Here is a 20,796-nt window from a genome sequence, read left to right as displayed (position 1 = left end):
GCCACTATTTTAAGCCACTAAATTCTGAGGTGGCTGTTGCACAGCCATGGTTAACTGGGACACTAGATACACTGTGCTGTGCCTCCTTGACTCCACGAGCCTGGGAGGAAGAATATGCTTGTATCCATTCCACAGGGAAAAAGCTTCCCAGCTCCTACGTTCACTAGCTTTTCAGTAGACTTGAGTCCCCATTGGGCTCTTCACCGATACTTCTAAAACTCACAAAGGGGAGGGTCTCCATCATCTAGTCCTCTTGCCTCCCAAGAATGTAAGACTCTAAGCTCTGCGTCATCCTCCAGGCTCACCGTGAAGCTTTTAGTGGTTGTCAAAGGACCATCCCAAGGAAGGCTAATGCCCTGGGCTCAGACAGTCTCAACAGCCTGAGGAGATCCTATGAAAGGATGGCACCTCCTTTGTGCTCCCTTTCTCATGGACTCTGGTCTGAGTCCATGGGAGGGCTGGCAGGGAAAATGCTCTCGCTTCACTCAGAATTTACTTTTCCTTTTGCCCCAGATCTCGCTCCACCTTAAGATAAAGTTTCTTGTACTGCCTGTAATCTCAAGGCTGGTTCTGTAACTCTTGTCGAAATAGGTTCCTGGCTTACCTCACTGTTCTCTCCATGTGGTGGAAATCTAAAGCTACTGTGAGTGACGCCCAGTCTGGGAACGCCCACAGCCACAAAAGACAGGCGCTTAGACACTACACTTTCCATTAAAGAGCATTTTCTTGTTTTTCACTTATTACATGGATGGGAATGACACCTCTTGCTCTGAAATTTGGATCTTATACGAAACCATTCTATTTGCAACGCTGTAAGCCCATTTCTTAATAGTATTGGGGAAGTAACTAGGCTACACATTTAAAATGGTAATTTTGGGGGGCACCTGGGTAGTTCAGTCAGTTGAGCAACCGACTTCAGCTCAGGTCAGGATCTCACGGTTCGTGGGTTTGAACCCCACATGGGGCTCGCTGCTGTCAGCCTGTCAGTGCAAAGCCCGCTTTGGATCCTCTGTCTCCCTCTCTCTGCCCCTCCCCTGCTTGCGCTCTCCCCAAAATAAATAGATATTAAAAAAAAATTTTTTTTAAATGAAATGCTAGTTTTGGGGCACATGGGTGGCTCCGTCAGTTAAGTGTCTGACTTTGGCTCAGGTCACGAATTCACGGTCCATTAGTTCGAGCCTTGTGTCAGGCTCTGTGCTAACAGCTCAGAGCTTGAGCCTGCTTCTGATTCTGTGTCTCCCTCTCTCTCTGCCCTTCCCCCACTCACTCTCTGTCTCTTTCTCTCTCAAAAATAAATAAACATACATACATACATAAATAAATAAAATGTTGATTTTGAGAATCATGTGACATTCTATCACCCCAAGGCTTTGTCTCTTTTCCTGTATTGAGCTCCAATTCTCAAATACCTACAGGGCATAATCAACTATTCTAAAAATCATCTGCAGAGTCATTTGAAAAACTGAGTGTAACTGAACTCACTAAAAATATCTTACATATAAACTCAGTGTTAGAAGGAAAGCGATGGTCCTTACTATGACTATCTGCCATGAGCAGCTCACTGTAAATAAAAAAGAGATTTCACGAAGAAATCTGCTTCCTTTTGTCTTTGACCATGAGCTGACCTCCTAAGACTGAGTATGCATATGCCTGGTTCAGACTGTTTATGTGTACACAGAAGTAAACGCAGTGCTTGCTCAACTAGTGGGATGCATACTCTTGGTAGAACAGATTATTTTAGCTAGTTCATATAAATATCTTACATTTTAATACCTATTAGCTTTAAGGCATATTGAAACAGAAATATCCGGCCTACCTTCAGACATTTTGAGGGAAAGGAGTTAAGAAACCACCTAATATCTCCCATTTCTCTAGCTCTCCCCGTTCTCTTACCTTCTCTTCCTGTCCCCCTGACCTCTCCCCCTCTCGCCTTCCCCCCCATTGCTACTTACGAGAAGCCTACCCCCACTCACCACCACTTTGTATTTACTGAACAATTTAAGTTTTCCGCTTCTGATTTTCATCTGAATATATATCTAGCAGCTGAGTAAACAAAGGATTCCCCAACACATAGAAGGCATCCTCCCTAAACAAACAGTAAATTGTAAATAAGTTGTTTTTGTTGTCACGAATATATATATTTAAAGTCCAAGCCACAGAAAGTTGAAAATCGAACTATATTTAAAAAGATGGGGCGTCTGGGTGGCGCAGTCGGTTAAGCGTCCGGCTTCAGCCAGGTCACGATCTCGCGGTCTGTGAGTTCGAGCCCCGCGTCAGGCTCTGGGCTGATGGCTCGGAGCCTGGAGCCTGTTTCCGATTCTGTGTCTCCCTCTCTCTCTGCCCCTCCCCCGTTCATGCTCTGTCTCTCTCTCTGTCCCAAAAATAAATAAACGTTGAAAAAAAAAATTAAAAAAAAAAAAAAAGAAAGAAAAAAAGAAAAAAAAAGCCTTGATTTTTCTAAGCGTTTGTCCATGTCATGACAAGCTGAGTACTGTCTATCATGAAACACACATAAGACACATCTGTGTTCACATTATTTTTCTGCATCATACTTTCCTTATCTGTAAATGCGAGAAAATTCACACTTACTTGAATTCTTACTGGGAAAACTAGATAGCATTCATTGGTTGGCACACCATAATCAATTAGATTTATTATTATAGATTTCGCGGTATACTTTTTTCCTTAAGTTTCAAGACTTGAAATTACAATATTTTCATTGCATATTTATTTATGGTTACCTTCCACTTGAGGCTAGTGATCCTGGTTTTCCATTTAGAGTAGTGATTTAGCTTTCTTTTGCTTGCAATTTGAGTTTTAAAAAAAGTGAGTCAACTTAAAAACATTAAGCAGGCCCGCCTGGGTGGCTCAGTCCTTCAAGCATCTGACTCTCGACTTCATGATCCCAGGGTTGTGAGATCAAGCCCAGTGTAGCTTTCTGCACTGAGCATGGAGCCTGCTTGAGATTCTCGCTCTCTCTCCCTCTGCCCCTCTGCCCCATTCATGCTCTCTCTGTCCCTAAAGTAAAAAAGTAAAAAATAAAGAAAAACATTAAGCAATAGTTCAGAAGGTGTGTGGAAACAGACGGCAAATCTCGAAGGTGACCTGGGAATGAGTTTATTTGTGAGTGAGAAGAGTTATGCAAAACTATCAGATTTGGGATTCCCTTTTATAACAAATACTTGTATTTCTCTCTTCTCTATTTAAAAGTGAAAAAATCATAATTAATATTATACAGGTTGTTTTCAGAAAAGCAATACTGTATGTTATTACCAGTAAGCTTACAGAAAAATCAGAGTGAAGCCATCTCTGATAAACTAGTATGCATCTCAACACGAAATGCTCAGGCATGACTGGCTTCAAGAGAAGATGCACTGTGGCGGCTGGATAATTGGACCCGTGTACAGAATCTCCAGGAATCCAAGAACTCTGCGTGCAGAGCCCGGGCACACGTGCTTGCTGCACCCAGGACAAGTCCTGTGAGTCAGTGATGAGATTTTTCAGAAATGGGTGAAATTCTGAACAAGATGAAATTGAATCATTCCTCACTGCACTATGGTTTTATTCTCGGAAATTCAGTGGGAAATTAAAGCCTTCCCCAAAACACTGTGTGTTACGTTCTAAGTTCAGATAATTAGAAACCAGTGCTTTACTTCCCGGAAAAGCTGATGGGGCATTACAAAGTCATGCAGCACTCGGTACTGTATTGTTAACTGTGGCCACTCTGGGGTATAGATCTGTCCAACTTACTCATCTTGCGTAGCTAAAACTTTCTACTCAGCGAACAACTCCCTTTTTCCTCCTCCCCTTAACCCTCAGAAACCACCATTTTATTCTCTGCTTCTATGAGTCTGATTATTTTAGATACCTAATAAAAATGGAATCCTGCAGTCCTTCTGTGACTGGTTTATTTCACTTTGCATAATGTTAAGAGAATACATCTCACGTTAACTGTTCTTACCACAAACAAACAAACAAACCATAAAAGAACACAAGGAAATTTTGGGAAATTTTGCAAAGTATGAAACTTTGCAAAGTATGAAAATACTTGCAATTCTTCGAATGCAAGACAATCCCGTATATTATAGTACATTTAGTGTCCTTGACTCCTGCCCATTAAATGACAAAACAACTTCTTGAGTCAAACATCCCCAGAGATTTGCAAAATGCCCCTGGGAGGTGGTACCCATCCCCATTTCTACAGAGAGCCAGTGGCTTAAGGGCAAGGACCTTGAAGTCCAAGAACGTTTATGTATCTTGGCTTCTTTATTTACTAGTTTACAATCTTGGGCAAGTCACTTAAATTGTGATATACCTAATGTAAATGTAGCCAGGTGTTTTTGGTGGATATGTTAGAATCCTAACTTGGAATATGACCTTATTTGGAGATAGAGTCTTTACAGAGGTAACAAGTTAAAGTGGGATCATGAAGGTGGGCACTAATCAGATATGATAGGCATTCTTATAAAAGTGGGGAAATCTTGACATAGCCACTCACAGAAGGAAACACTATGTGAGGACGAAAGTAAAGATCAGGATGATGCTTCTACAAGCTAAGAAACACTAATGATTGCCAGCAAACCACCAGAAGCTAGGACAGAGGCATGGAACAAATTCTTCCTGACAACTCTCAGCAGAACCAACTCAGCTGACCCCTCGATAGTGGGCTCCTGGTGCCCAGAATGGTGAGACAATACATTTCTTTGGTCTAAGCCACTTGTGTGTGGTACTTTGTTAGGTCAGTCCTAGCAAACTAACACATCACGATACTATATCTGCAAAATTAACTGTTATTTTCATTTTCTTCTTAAATGTGTGCTCTCCAGGGGCGCCTGGGTGGCGCAGTCGGTTAAGCGTCCGACTTCAGCCAGGTCACGATCTCGCGGTCCATGAGTTCGAGCCCCGCGTCAGGCTCTGGGCTGATGGCTCAGAGCCTGGAGCCTGTTTCCGATTCTGTGTCTCCCTCTCTCTCTGCCCCTCCCCCGTTCATGCTCTGTCTCTCTCTGTCCCAAAAATAAATAAACGTTGATAAATGTGTGCTCTCCTCCCGCATTTTTCTTCCTGGGATCTATTTTGTATGGAATGGGCTTGATACAATGGAATATTATTACTCAGCCATTAAAAAGAATGAAATCTGGCCATTTGCAACAACATGGATATAGCTAGAGAGTGTAACGCTAAGGGAAATAAATCAGCCTGAGAAAGACAAATATCATATGATTTCACTTGCATGTGGAATTAAAAACAAACAAAACAACTGGGCAAAGGGAAAAGAGAGAGAGAAAGAGAAGCCAAGAAGGAGACTCTTAACTCTACAGAACAAACTGATGGTCACCAGAGGAGAGGTGGATGGGGAGATAGGTGAGATAGGGGATGGGAATTAAGGAGTGCACTTGTCTTGGAATGAGGACTGGATGATAATATGGAATTGCTGAGTTACCATATCGTAAACCTGAAATTAATATAACACTCTATGTTAACTATGCCAGAATTAAAATTTTAAGAAATAAAATCAATCAACCAACCAATCAATCAATAAAAGAAAACGGGCTTAAAAGATAAGATTTCTGTGGAGAGGATATGCTAAGATTAACATCTAACGGTTGGGGCCCATAGAGCCAAGCATGATGGTCTTCTATGACAGTGAAGAAACAACTTTCTACCATTAAAAAACTTGACCCAGAAGCTGGAATCTGGAAGATGGCAATATGAGATGACATCTTAGCCTGTCCCTCCTCAGCTTGTGGATCATGCGAACAAGTAGGGGAAGCCAGAGATAATCTCTCCACTCGGAGGTTTCACAGCTTTGAAGACAAAAGAAGCTGCATTGGATTGTTTTTTTGGAAACATTGAAGATATTAGGGACCTTTTCGCTTCTCTATTTCGGACTGGAGAGAAACTGCTCGTCAGACTACCTCTTTATCAACATGGAGGTGGCTGCCTACTTTTGAGGAAATGTGAGAGCATAAAGGATGTTCCAGTTCATTTCCCCGGAGACTCCCTTTGCTTCTAGGTGTGAAGGATGGGTGTGCTCACCTTGCGAGAGCATCAGACAGATGGGCCATGCATGAATCAGTGGTCAACAAGAGGTCAGGGGGTCCTTTCCTCACTATGCCTTCGGTTCAGATATTCCCCTCACACCGCAGCCATACAAATGGCAATTTAGGAAGAAAAAAAGAAGGAGAAGAAAACTCTCAGAGATTGGACTTATATCCCCAAAGCAACTGTACATGGTCTAAAGAGATTGTTTAAACAGCTACGTGAAAAAGCAATGGTGGTGAAGAGTTGTTGATCTTTGAAACATCCTCAATCCTTTCACAAAATTAAAGTAACTAAGGTAGCAAAATCAGAAATACACACACAAAATCATGAGCAAAACTGTATAACAGTGTGCCCCCCCCCAGAACCTCAGAATACAGAGTGATGGGGCAATACCCCCAGTAATTAAGTTTTATTCCATTTTGAGTTGACTTTTGTGTATGGTACAAGATTGTGGTCCGTTTTCATCCTTTTGTATGTGGATATCCAGTTTTTCCGACACCATTTATTAAAGTGACTATCTTCCCTCGCTACATTTTTGGCTCCTTTGTGACAGATTAGTTGACTTAGAAGCTAGATCCTTGCAGGAGTAGCAACCGCAAGGTAAAAACAGGATAGGAAAAGGAGAATTCTCACAGGCCTAGGAGCTTGGAACCTCTTAAACCTTCAACAGGTTATCCATTTCCAAAAGAAGAAATGCTCTGAGAGTGGAGGGCTCTGGAGATCTGAAAACAACTACAACTAGAAAGGAGGGGTGCCTGGCTGGCTCAGTCAGTGGAATATGTGACTTTTGATCTTGGTGTTGTGAGTTTCAGCCCCATGTTGGGTGTAGAGATTATTTAAAAATAAAATCTTAGGGGCGCCTGGGTGGCTCAGTCGGTTAAGCGTCTGACTTCGGCCCAGGCCACGATCTCACAGTTCGTGAGTCCGAGCCCCGCGTCAGGCTCTATGCTGACAGCTTGGAACCTGGAGCCTGCTTCGGATTCTGTGTCTCCCTCTCTCTCTCTCTGCTCCTCCCCCAGCTCATGCTCATACTCTGTCTCTGTCAAAATAAATAAACTTAAAAAAAAATTTAAAAAAATCTTACAAAAAGAAACTAGAAAGGAGCTCCATTTCGGGTGAGTGCAAGTGGGCTACACAAAGATAGGATGGTGTTGGGGCTGCCTGAGCCTTCAACGCTCCGAGAAAATCTTTCTTGGAAGCTGCTAGAACCAGAACTCAACTTGGTCAGAGCATGAAGATCAGGGTAAAGAAGGGAAATGTTTCAAATACTAGTGTAAGAGAGGCCACCCTAGGAGAGGGAACCTACCTCAGAAAGTTGCAAAAATGTAGTTATACTAAGAAATGATTTATAAAATAACTTTCTGGTGATGGCAGAAAGAACCTTAGAGTTCGACAAGGTATACACAGTCCTACAGGACACAGTGTTCTGTGAGGTGCAGAACAGTGTGCAAAGTATGCTATGCATAAGAAAAAGAGAGAACCACATAGATATTAGTATCACTCATATAGAAGAAATGAGAGGATGAACACAGAATTAATAAAATGATTACACTCAGTTAGGGTAGACATACCTCTGTTTGCCCAGAACAGTTCTGGTTCATGGCTTTTGATATCAACAAAACTGGAGGGTGGCTCAGTAGGTTAAGCATCCAACTTCGACTCAGGTCAGGATCCCGGAGCTCATGAGTTCGAGCACCACATCAGGTTCTGTACTGACAGCTCAGAGCCTGGAGCCTACTTTGGATTCTGTGTCTCCCTCTCTCTGCTCCTCCTCTGCTTGCACTCTCTCTCTTTCTCTCTCTCAAAAACATTAAAAAAAAAAACCCACAAAAGTGGAGGAGTCTGCTTTTTGAAAAGGCATCTATTTCTGATATATGGGTAGACCCTTGACTATCTAGAGGGAGGACAAGTGAGGAGAAATGTCAACTCCGTCTGAATGTGAAAGTGTAAAATATTACTATCTCTATCTTAGACAAAGACAAGTTTACATATTACGCTTTTTTACGTCTGAATTTTACTTAGGTATTTTACTTGAAATAAGTCAAATTCCAAATACAATCATACACAATATGACAACGCAGTAATGGACAATTTCTATAAGTCGATGATTAGTGCTTTACGGTAATTATACAATCACTTAATTTTTTTTGAAAATAGATGATTTTACTAAAGTATGGTTGACACATAATGCTTTATTAGTTTCAGATGTAGACTAATTTGACAATTCTACATTTTGTTACCTGCAGCATAACTGTAGATTTATATTATGCTTACCTGTGAAACTATTTATCTTCCTAATTATTACTTAATTAAAAAAAAACTTATTCTTTCTGTATATTGGTCTCCTCATCTGCAATATGATAATATAAGAGTATTTTTAAAAAAGTTCTAGGATTAAATAGGCTAATATAAGTAAAAGTTAAGTATGTGAGAAAGTTCTCAGCATGTACTAAATATTGTTTAAGTGTTAGCCATTATTCTTCTTCTAGCTGTCATAATTATTGACCTTTTAAAAGACTGTATTCTCTTTGATGACTATATTTTCGGAGGGCTGTGCGTGTACATGTACTTCTACGTATGTCTGTTTTCTATTTTTTGAAGTTTATTTATTTATTTTGAGAGAGGGAGAATGCACATAGGAAGAGAGGAGAGAGAAGGAATCCCAAGCAGTCTCCGTGATGTGGTGCTCAAATCCACGAGCCGTGAGATCATGATCTGAGCCGAAGTCAGATGTTGAGCCAACTGAGCCACACAGACACCCCTCTAGATATGTCTATTTTCTATCAGTTACCTAGAAGAAACCACAATAACCCAGAGAGAAGGGAGCAAATTGTTGGAGCAGAGATAAGGAAAGGGATCAGATGAAACCTATTCTTCTCCATCCCTTTATGGTTTTATTTTATTTTTATTTAGGCTGAATTACTCTGCATTGCGGGATGAATTCTTCTGGAGAATGCTGTGTCCCACACTTTTCTCTAGTCAGGAGAGGACAATACACCCTTCAAGGAAGACCAGTCTAGTGGGTAGACAGTAAGGTTTTCCTAAAGAGGACTAGAGCATTCAACCTTCATGCTTTATGAAGCATACTTCATAAAGTATGAAAGAAGGATCTTTAATGGGGGGGGGGAGTAGAGAGAGGTAGGAGGCAGACTTACAGACTCAAGACATGACTAGGAGCTGGGGTTCTGACAGGTGGGTAATGCCAGTAAGAACTTCTTCTTTTTATTTTCCTCTGGACTCAGTAAATAGGCACATTTGCTATAGGATTGTAGTGTGTCTTCCTTTACGATAAGTCCCATGAGATGCCCTAAAACCTTTGAGTACTCTGATGCACATCACCAGCCTCCGGTCAGGTTATTATAGGCCTGAGCAAGAAGAGGAAAGGCAGTGTTTTCCCATGAGGTCAGTGCAACACTGAGGGGCCAGTAAGCAAAGAAGCTCAGTCACAGATGGTCAAAATGTATCAAGCCAGAATAAGAAACAGGCACTACTTTCGAAAGTAAGTTAAAAGAAAGGAGCTTTGGAGGAGAGAAGGAGGACCCTTGAGGGCATAGCTTATTTTTAAAAATCAGAAATCCAGACAGTCTCTGAAGTATCCATAGGTCCCTCTAATGTTCCATTTCAATTCCATTCGGCAAGCATTTACTGAGGAATGAACATTTGATGGACACTGCTCTGAGCTCAAGCTCTACACGCTGGAGATGCAGAGTAAACTCATGCACAGATTGTGCCTTCAAAGGTTCACTGTTGTGTGTGCAGACAGAGACTTCTAAAAATAGCGAAAATACAGCATGATTATCATAGGAGAGGCAGCAATTTTCAACCACTTGTAACTGGATCAATTTGTTTGCTCACAACGTCAGACAATTTTCCATATTGATTGGCATAGAGGCAACTGATGCTTTTAATGATTTCCATCCAAAGAGGTCCAAGGCTGCAGACATCCTATAAAACATTGAACTCAGGAAATTCCCACACTGTGCTCCACAATTTCCACTTTTCTGGCCTCTCAAATCTCCATTTTTGGGGCTTCTCCTCCTCGGCCTGAACTTTTGTCAGTGGTGCTACATTCAGAACTTTAGAGGTGGCTGAAAAAGGAAGACACCCAGATGGACTTGGAGTCATCTATCCAAGGTGCCTATCCTGAGAAGGACAAGTCTGCTGTCAGCAGATATTTTAGACAAAAGATATCCCTTTTCTCTTTGTTCCACCAGATGGTGGTTTTATCACTCCCTACCAGTCTGCATTCTCAGTGGCATCTTCCACTTTTTTTTTTTTTTAATCTCAGGCTCTCTTCAATGATTGTGCTATAATTAGAACCGGAGTCCTTTCATTTTATCATATTTGCTACGTAGGCCTTATCTATTGACACTAGGAAGGACACAATGGTCTGAACTATGTTCCTAATACCAAAGCATTGGATATTCTGTGCCTCCCAAGATGATACTCTCCAATATTTCATGCCCACTGTGAATCCAAAATTCACACGCTCAAAGAATATCTTCCAAAGACAAACCCGTTATAAAAGAAGATGAAGTTCCCATGTTTAGGCCCCCACTTCTCTGCCTGACAATGACCCCAATACTAAGTGTTGAGAGCAAAATATAGAAGCCTGAAATGCTCCTTATCATCTGCCATGCACAATGCACAAGACAGCCTTCCACAACGAATGATTACCGACCCAAAATGTCAACGCCACCAAGGTTGAGAAACCCTGCGTTAGAACGCAATTTAGACGTTGTAACAAAACGACCCCCAAATGAAATGATTCAAATAAGATGGGCATGTACGAGCTTCTGTCTGGGGTGGGGGAGGATGGCTCCTTTCATCCTGTTACTGGGCACTCCTCTATGATGCTGACCTTTGCAAACGGTGGAAGCTGGCTTTCCAGCTTTGCCTTAACGTTCTGACCCACAGAAAAAGCCCACTGCTTTGCTGGGGCTGCCTTAACAAAGTGCCACAGACAGGGTGGCTTCAACAGAAATTTATTTTCTCATGGTCTGGAAGCTGAAAATGGAGATCAGGTGCTGACAGCATTGTTTCATTGAGGCCTCTCTCATTGGCCTGCAGACAGTGGCCTTCTCTCTGTGTGTTTGCATCACCTTTCCTGTATGCCGTATCCTTGGTATCTCTTGTTCTTATAAGGACACCAATCGTATTGGATTAGGGCCCCACCCTTACGATCTCATTTGACCATAATCACCTCGTTAAAGGCCACATCTCCAAATACAGTCCCATTGGGGGTTAGGGCTTCAACATATGAATTTTGAGGATACATAATTTAGTCTGTAACATCATGGGAAAGGAGAAGAAAAATTAGAGGGCACACAATTGTATTTCTTTAGGGATTTTTCCTAAAGGTTGCACAAATCATTCTCTTGCATATCACTGGCCCAAAACGTTGTCACATGTCCAGCCCAACTGCAAAAGAGGCTGGGAAATCTATTCTCTACCTTGGCAACCATGTGCCCAGATAAATCTCAGAAGGCTATGTTACTTTAGGGAAGACTACTAAAGAAAGAGATAAAATTTTAGAAACTGGAAAATGGCAATTTGTTCTAATTTTGATTTAGCATTTCCCCAAAATAATGCCTCTTGGATTCATCCCAACCACCAGGACCCATGAGATAATGATACTGATTCCTACATAGGACCCAAGCACTGCAGATATACACCCATCCCTAGAGATCTTCTTTTATTTAGAGAAGAGTCACAAAACTGCAACCACAAGAAAATGCTTCATATTTCCTCAGTGGCAGTTTTGAGCCAGGCAAATTTACTCCCACCTTGAATTATACCATGTGTCTCTTAGTTTGTCTTTAAAAAGGTAGTGAGAGGGGCGCCTGGGTGGCTCAGTCGGTTAAGCGTCCGACTTTGGCTCAGGTCACGATCTCGCGGTCTGTGAGTTCAAGCCCCACGTCGGGCTCTGTGCTGACGGCTCAGAGCCTGGAGCCTGCTTCAGATTCTGTGTCTCCCTCTCTTTCTGCCCCTCCCCTGCTCATGCTCTGTCTCTCTCTGTCTCAAAAATAAATAAAAACATTAAAAAAAACATTTAAAAAAAAATCAAAAGGTAGTGAGAAAGGCTCTGGGGCCAGTGAACTGGAAGAGAAAAATGCCTATGCTGATGTGCTTTAAATTAACTTCCTTTTCTGCCAGTGAACACCGGATCTCTGTCCTTAATGACTGTGGTTGAGATGTGGTTCTGAAAGGCATACAATTTGGAAAACATCCCCGGATAAGATCATCTATTTATACTATATTAACAACTACCGTATCTAATATGTATTTTAAGAATGACCATAGTAAAACTGTAACACACTTTATTTTAGCTTATATTCACTCAGTTAATATATTAACATTGAGCAGTCATAATTCTAAAGCTAAGTTTTCAAGCAGTTTATGCTGCTAATGGCTAAAACAAGACTATTGCCCGAGTCACTAGCAGAACTTCAGTAACAGCCTGTATTTACATGAAATACCATTAAGCCTTAATGGGAGTTATGAAGTAATTACTGAGTTGGGAGAGGGTGACCCTTCACAACTGCCCAATGAGCACCAGTCTAAGAAAGGCACTCACCGTTCTTCTTGTAGAACATAATTTCTCCTTTGAATTCTGTTTTCTCCTCCAGCGACTTTTCTATTTGAAGCATCAGCTGCTCATTGGTTTCGACTCCAAATAAGAATTTGCAGCTGCAACTCTTCTGCATGACTTCAGTCCGGGCGAATCCAGCCAGCTCACAGAAGCCATCAGAACAGTAGACTATGGGGAACCCCTTGGCCACCTGGGCGTTCGCGAGGATGAAGTTGCTGTCTGTAGAATGACAAGAGGACATTCAGCCACTACACGAGCACGAGGAACTGTTTCATAAATCACAGTTTCAGTAACAAATGAAGAGGACACAGGTTTAGCTTAACCGTGCCTAAAATGCATGTCCTGGTGTGCCAGGGCGGGAAAGAGACTGTCCAAAACAAAATGGCAATGACCGGCAGAAGTATTAAGCTCTGACGTTGGCTTGCATTTTGAAACACACTACAGAGAGAAGTCAGGATTCATTGGTCTGCTTCGAGGCACGTACTCTCTAGTTAGCAGTCACGTAGGGCACTTTTGGGTGTGGCTTTGGGCTCAAATCCTCAACCTGCCACTCGATGTACTGATAAACTTGAACAAGTTATTCACACGCTAAACTTCGGTTTCTTGAGATTTCATTTCCCGAAAAGCAGACCCTGAAGGAGGATGTGAGTGTAAGTCATTTATTTGGCAGGTGATTTCAGGAAGGAAGCAATTGGAGAATTGAGAGAGGGAAGGGAGGAAAGGTAATAAAGAGTAGAAGAAAAGGGTTTTACTGCCATGACAGCTGAGGCTCAATCATACAGACCCTACAAGTGACAGAGGACCACAACTTGGAATTTTCCTACTAAAGGGAGAGAAAGGTGTGTTGTAGGGATTAATGGGAAATGCACCTAAAGTGCTTAGTGAAATGTCTGGCACAATTAAATATTCAATAAAAGCTGTTGAGTATTACGCACACCTTTATGGTTATGATGTTAACAAATAAGAATTAAAGGACAATCAAAAATAGCAAAGTGTTAAGTGCTTGAAGATAACTCCTGGAGGACAGTGTGAGAGGCAATATTCAAGGAAGGTTCCTGCCGGATGAATTTTTTTGAGACTTTTTGAGGTTTCGATAGGATACTTATAAGCAAAAAGATGCAAATTAAAGATGGGCTGTAAGATAAGGCATTTTATAAAATCTGATGGTAGGAGACTCTAGGTTGAGAATGAATTAGAAACTATTATTAAATCATTCATTCATTTTCTCATGAAACCAATATTGGACAGTATATCAGACAATATTAGAGGCTGGGATTTTTTAAAATAATACAAGAAAAAATGGAAAGAATTCCAGCATAATGTCTTAAATGAAAAAATCAAGATTCAATATAACATGCTATCAGATGAACTATTTGTCTGGAAATATAGAAACACAAACATGTATATGTATATCTAAATGTGAAATGTTTGTGCGTACCTAAACTTCAATGGAATGACTTGGTAACCGTAGATGTCTTTAAAGAGAGTAACTTTGGGCAAAAGTGGTAGGCACACTTATTTTGACCATATACCCACTGTACCCTTTGATTTTTATACACTATGCTTTATATATTGCCGATTCAAAAACCACTATGTTTAAACAAGGTTTGCAACAGACAGCCTATCTTGCATGCCATGAGAAGGCAGGAACCCCAGCTACTTCTCAATGGCCAGCGGGACAAGCACTGAAGATCTATTCCATGGGCTTCCTCGTGGCCTTTTAAACATAGTCCACTATCCGCTGGCAGAACCAAATCCACTCTATCCAGCTTTGCTCCAATCAGCCCCTAAGCCCAGAGTACAAATTCTAGTGCTAACATCTGCATCCTGCCTGGGCTGGGCTGCCTCCTCTACCCTCCCACTCACCCTCCCCACTGTGGAGAAAAGCCAGAGCTAAAGACCTGCGCTGGGAAGCTTCAATGGCACCTTATTTTGAAGCCATGGGAGTGAATTAAATTATCCAAGACTAAAATTTAATTCTCTCATACCTTGCAGAAGCATTTATCGGCCACGTACTACATGTTGGACTTTGTTCCAGGTGTAGAGATAAAAAGTTTATTGGATGCAGTCTCCACCCTTAAAGATCAGTTAATGAACCTGCAGGAGTTCCCAGCTAGGTCCAGAGGTGGGCACCCTCCTACCAGGCTATGGTCTTCACCTTACCAACTCTACACAGCTCCTGGTCACTCTCTAACCATAGTGTCTCTTTCTGTCTCCATTAGAGAACTTTGGCTGAGAGATTGTTTACAAAATGTAAATATAGGGGCACCTGGGTGGCTCAGTCGGTTAAGCATCTGACTTGGGCTCAGGTCATGTTTTCATGGTTCATGGGTTTGAGGCCCATATCAAGCCCCACATCAGGCTCTGTGCTGACAGTGTGGAGCCTGCTTGGGATTCTCGCTCTGTCCTCTCTCTCTCTCTCTCTGTCCTTCCACCACTCATCCTTTCTCTCTCTCTCTCTAAAAATAAATAACTTAAAAAAAAGAAATTATGTTAAATTAAAAAAATGTAAATACACAGCATTGCCAAAGCACTCAAACATCCTAAAACAGCTCTTAATGCACTTTCAGAAGCCATTTTTCAGTTGCCCGCTGACATGTTTATTGACTTTCTACTGTATGCCAGGTGACTGGATTCTACTGCATGGCAGATCTTAGGAGGAGGTGATGCTGGGTGTTAAAAGGCGAAGAAGGTATAATCTATAGCTCTAGATTCTAACAATTTAATTGAAGAAATGCGTGAATACCAATAACATTAAAACAGAGCCTATGATTAGTACCAAATCAATGGTACTCAGATAATAAGTACTACCAGAGTTGAGAGATTAAAGATTCCAAGCTTTGAAAATGGTTAGCTTGGAATAAGAAATAGGCAGAAATGATTTATCAAAAGTCTTCCAAGTTCAGAAGCAGACGCCCGGATGAAATGGTCTCAGGATGGAGAAAGAGTAATTGAAGACAGAGAGAGAATAAACAACACTACATTTTATCCTAACGTCCAGTTTCCCTGTTATTTAAAGGGCTACAATAGCTTTCTTCTGTTAGTATTTGATGAGGGAGCATAGGGCAGCTGAGGGCAAAACACAGGCTGGCACACCCCCCACCCAAGCGGGATCTGTGTGATATTCCTCCGACGCTCCTGGCTACCCAAGAACAAGGGAAAGGGGTTTAAGTGCTTGCCATGGTGATGTGGGAAACCAAGGCAAATGCAAAATTAAATTCCCTTACTGCCTAGAGCCCACTGACAACTCCTTGAAACCAGCAGTGACCTCCCCCTAGGAGCTCATCTGCCTTGATGATGATGACACTTTGCTAGGGGCAAAAGGGAATCTTGACTTCACGTTATCCTGACCATGCCCCCGCTCCAGGAACCTGTAAGTCTAATTTAACCTAGAAACACTCCTTTGGAAACTTCCTTTATCTCAACTCCCCCAAGATATACGCTGGCAATCATACTCCGAGCTTATGACCCCCACCCCATATTCATCCGAAGGGACTCATGACTGAGGTCTTATTAAATGGTAGTAAGTGGCATTTCCCTAGCAATAGCTAGCCCCTCAAGATCCTGGAAACCTTGCTTCCAGAACACTCTCTCCCTGACGCTCTGCCAGCCTGAGAGTATGTAATGAGTGGCCTGCCACGATCCAGTGCATGCAGCAGCTCTTCAGTCCATGGGTCCTGACCCAGGCTTTAATAAAATCACCTTTTTGCCCCAGGGATGTCTTCCAGAATTCTTTCTCGGCCATCAGATCCGAACCACCACACCATCACCCCAAAACTTCATCAGTATCTATCTGCTATACCCTTTCTCATCTTTCCATTTCCAGCCCTTCTAGAGACCTATTGTGGTTGTGTCTTGTGCATGGCATGTATTTAAATCTTTTAAAAGTACAATATGAGGATACTTTGATCAACCCAAGATTAATAAATTTACTTTTTATCATTATTACTATCTTACTTTTTTTTTTTTACCAACCTAATTTGTGCTTTTCTTCACTGTGTTCTTTTGACTTTTCCATTCTTACAGATTAAGAAATGTAACTTACCTAAAAAATTACATAACAATATTTAACATCGGCAATGAACACCCATAGATCATACATCCAGCAAAAACCCCTGTGGGTACCGCACAGACTGTATTTCCCTCCTTCCCCAAAGAAGAAACCCCAAATTTGAATTTTTGTAATACCCATTCCCATTCATACAGTTTTTACCGCTTACATATGTATCCTCAGACAACATACTCCAATTTTTTTCTGACTTTATGGCATACATTATAGTATTTCATTCTACATATTTCTTAGTGACTTGGTTCTTTTATTAATTTCCTTAGCATCCTTACAATTGTTTACGTAAGAAAAGACCAGTTTCGCAAGCTACAATAAGCTTTTGAAAAAGGCTGCTAAAGGCTTCACCAAATTGCCCGTGTGTTTCAATTAAGGATTATAGTGTGTTTGGGGTATTGAATTCCTCCTGCAAATATACTGCAAAAACAAAGCAAAAAAATAGTCATGTATTTGGCCTTTTCTGTTTATATTTAGCACTTGTCCTCGATATGTAATTGCATTTCAATTCCAAAGAGAATTTAGTGGCAGTCAGTGCCTCATAAAGCTTAGCGTACTAGCTACATGAATAGTCCTTCTGTTTGGGAAAGAGTAGCTCCTTTTACCCTGCTATCTACTTGGAAACATATGCTTTTCTGAATCCCAGTCCTGGAATTTCCAAAGAAACATGGCATTTACTTTAGAATTATGTAAAACAAAGCCATTGCCATAATAATTATAAATCCATCATGGATATATCACTATCCCTACATATGCTAAGGGTATTTAACCTTTTAAGGAATCAATTATGCATATGTGATATGCATCTAAATGCCACACAGCTTTTTCCTGCTTGTTTCTAGGTCATCCTTTTGTGCACATTCAGTTTTGAAGCCAGTAAACAGTAGGATCTAAATGTGTTTCTACTTTAGACAGTTGATTATTTTTCTAAATGCTTCCTTAGCAAAAAGCTTTCGTAGATCATCAGAGGGAATCTCAGTATTGGGAAAGACCCAGGTCCTTTGGGCTGACTTCTAACACACAGCACCACTTTCCCACTCGAATGGTGAGGTACTACTCATTGTCAACTTCTAGGCACTAAGGGAATGGAAGAAGAAATGGAAAGGTATCGAAGAAAAAAAAGAAGAGAAGGCAAATGTCAATCCACATCTAACTCATTTCATCCTTGTACTGGTCCCACTTCTCCTGTGAGAACACTGAAGCCTGGAGAACTTTAGCTTCCTGCCCAAGGTGGGAAGCTAAGGATTAAAACTGGTTCTCAATGATAGACTCCATTCAATACATCTTGTATTCCCTCTGTAAAGAAGTGACTTGTTCTCTACTTCCAGCCGGAATGGGTTAATTCTAGAAAAACAATTCTAGAAAATAGGGTAAAGTTAATTCTAGAAAATGGGTTATTCTAGAAAATTTTTACCTTTTCTGCTCAGAAACAGCCCAAATCAGCAGCCCAAACGCTGCTGAACAGCCCAAATCAGCAGCGTTTTCTCTAGAGATCATTTATTAGAAGTTCATTAACATGTATCAACTCATAAACCAACCAACCAACCAACCAACAAATAAATAAATAATATCAAGTTCAGCTTTGAAAATAAGTTCATTGATGACCTCTCTTAAACCAGTCGGAGTCTCTCAGCAACCTCTGTGTCACCTCATTACCTCCAGAAAGTCAAGAGTTCAAAAGTAACACAGCAACTTTCTTGGTTCCAAAATATTTTGCACACACCCACTCCAGAGGCTTGAAGGAGGCAAAGAAAGGTAGCTACAATTCAAAAGATCAGGGTTCTGATCTCCTCATGCCCTTTCCGTGTAGATCAGAGTACTTCTAAAATTCTTCCATTAAAATATCCCTCTGTCGGCTGAAGCCATAAATTTGCATTCCAAGGGACCTGGAAGCAGAGACCTAACTCAATATTGTTTTGAAATCTCATGTTTGGTAAAAATCTATCAGAATTTTGTATTCTTCTGCGTTGTCTGTTCATGTTTGAGTGTTTCTGATTTGTTTTGATATGGGCCTGCCCAATTTTTAACTCAGCTGGAACTTCAGGAAGGTGTGCTCTTTGCTTTCTGTGACTTAGCACACTACTTAGCATGTACCACATAGCACACCTCAACATAACCGAGGCATAAGGATCACGACGCAAGGTAGACGAGTGCATGATCAAGGGGATTAGGCAGATCCAAATCCATCTGTCCCCTGGGATCATTCAAACCAAAGGGGTCAGTGACACACACTAACTTGGCCTCAAGGAGGAATCCATATTCCTCTGGCTCTTTCTGCCAATCACATAGAAATTGAGATTTTTGATGGTCCAGATCTTTATTTCTGAAACGTGCCTCTGGTATTGGTCCTCTCCTAAAACCAAACCTTGCACCATGTGAACAAGTATTCATAAAAACATACTCTGCAGCCACAGTGACGGGCAAATTTGAATCCTCTAGCGCTCACATTCTTGCAGAAAATAAGAAACGAACACAAACTTTTAATCTTCTTTTAGGAGCCGCCCATGTTTTCTGAGTAACATTCACATACAGGTCCAAGAAAGATAATGTCCGTACCCCTTGTGATATTGATCACGGTCATCTCTAGAGAATACTTTATTCAGGCAGATAGAATGTGAATGTCTCTGACTTTAAAATATTTAGGCCATCTCTGTACTTTATATTGATTTTGGGGAACTTAATTGTATCATTTCCAAGTATGATGGCATCTTTATTAGATAGATGATACTGGCTGCAAGCTAAAATCCTCAGTGTGCCTTGTACCCAAATTTAGGAGGTTGTTTGGATTTGAGGACTTTTCTAACCTTATAAAAAAAAAAGGCAGATAAAAAATTTGCCAAGAGGGATTCTCATAGTCCTCACGATTTACGCCTCACCTAGTGCCAGGTTTCAAATGGTCATATTGACGGTTTTCATCATTCATTTATGATTTGATTTTTAACAAACTGTATAAATTATCACTCCAGACAGACAAAAATTAGAAGAAAACTGTCACAAAGCAAAGCTCCGAGCTGGAATTCGATGGCTGAAGTTGTAATAGAAAGCAGTAAGCTGTATCAGTGTTTGAGAATATCTTGCTCCTTTCAGTCCAATAAACAAACACAGAGACAAATATAAACAAGTGTGCTTCTCCACTTTGCCGCTGGGAGTGCGGTCCGAGGCCAGCAATATCAGACTCAGCTGAGAAATTCTTGCAAATGTGGACTCTTAAGACTGCCCCCACCCCCCTAAATCAGAATCTGTATTTTACCAATATTCATATGCATATTAAAGGGTGAGAAGCTCCTTTAGAATATCACTGGAAAGATCTACAATGGTGGCTCAGGATAAAAACAAGAAAAAAAGAAGCCTTTTTTTCATTGTATACCTTTTTACGTTTTGAATTTTGTCCCATATGCACGTAACACCTATTCAAAAAATTTTCTTCTTAAAGTTTATTTCACCATTCACCTAAATGGCTGAATAAAAATAACTTGGATAAAAACAAATAGCAATCTTGATGAAGTTAAAAATATAAGCCAATTTTTAAGTTCCCAATAAAGATAAAAGCTCATTAAGACAAATGCATGTTAAGCAAATTTAGTACACTCTTTTTTTTAATGTTTATTTATTTTGAGAGAGAGAGAGAGCAAGCAAGTAAGGGAGGTGCAGAGAGAGAGAGGGAGAGAAAATCTCAAGCAGGCTCTGCACTGTCAGCACGGAGCCAGATGTGGGGCTCCAACCCAGGAAAGGTGAGATCATGACCTGAGCCGAAACCAAGAGTCGGACACTTAACAACTGAGCCACCCAGGCGTCCCAAGTACACTCTTTATCATTACCTGGTAATAGTGAAATCACTTAGTTTTGCAAATTCCACTTTTTCAGGGGTGTGAGCTTCAGTGTTGAGCTAATTCTTCTCAGGCATACTATCTCGTAAGAGTTTAGGAAACATGGGGCACTTGGGTGGCTCAGGTGGTTGAGCATCCGACTTTTTAAAAAAAAAGTTTTAGTGCTTTTATTTATTTTTGAGAGAGACAGAGACAGAGCATTAGCAGGGGAGAGGCAGAGAGAGAGGGCAACACAGAATCTGAAGCAGGTTCCAGGCTCTGAGCTGTCAGTG

At 41.1% G+C, this 20,796-nt stretch overlaps 1 protein-coding gene across 1 annotated transcript in view; it reads right to left on the bottom strand.

Annotated features, from left to right (window-relative positions):
• KCNH8 (potassium voltage-gated channel subfamily H member 8) overlaps nt 1–20,796 on the bottom strand; it is a 358,591-nt gene that overhangs the window by 226,698 nt on the left and 111,097 nt on the right. Inside the window, exon 2 of the mRNA XM_045037664.1 lies at nt 12,620–12,853. Coding sequence (XP_044893599.1) covers nt 12,620–12,853 — 234 coding nt within the window. The remainder of the gene's footprint in view (nt 1–12,619; nt 12,854–20,796) is intronic.

This window comes from Felis catus, chromosome C2 (genome assembly GCF_018350175.1).
Source record: "Felis catus isolate Fca126 chromosome C2, F.catus_Fca126_mat1.0, whole genome shotgun sequence".
In the NCBI taxonomy this organism is placed as follows: domain Eukaryota; kingdom Metazoa; phylum Chordata; class Mammalia; order Carnivora; family Felidae; genus Felis; species Felis catus.
This window is presented reverse-complemented; position numbering and strand designations above follow the sequence as displayed.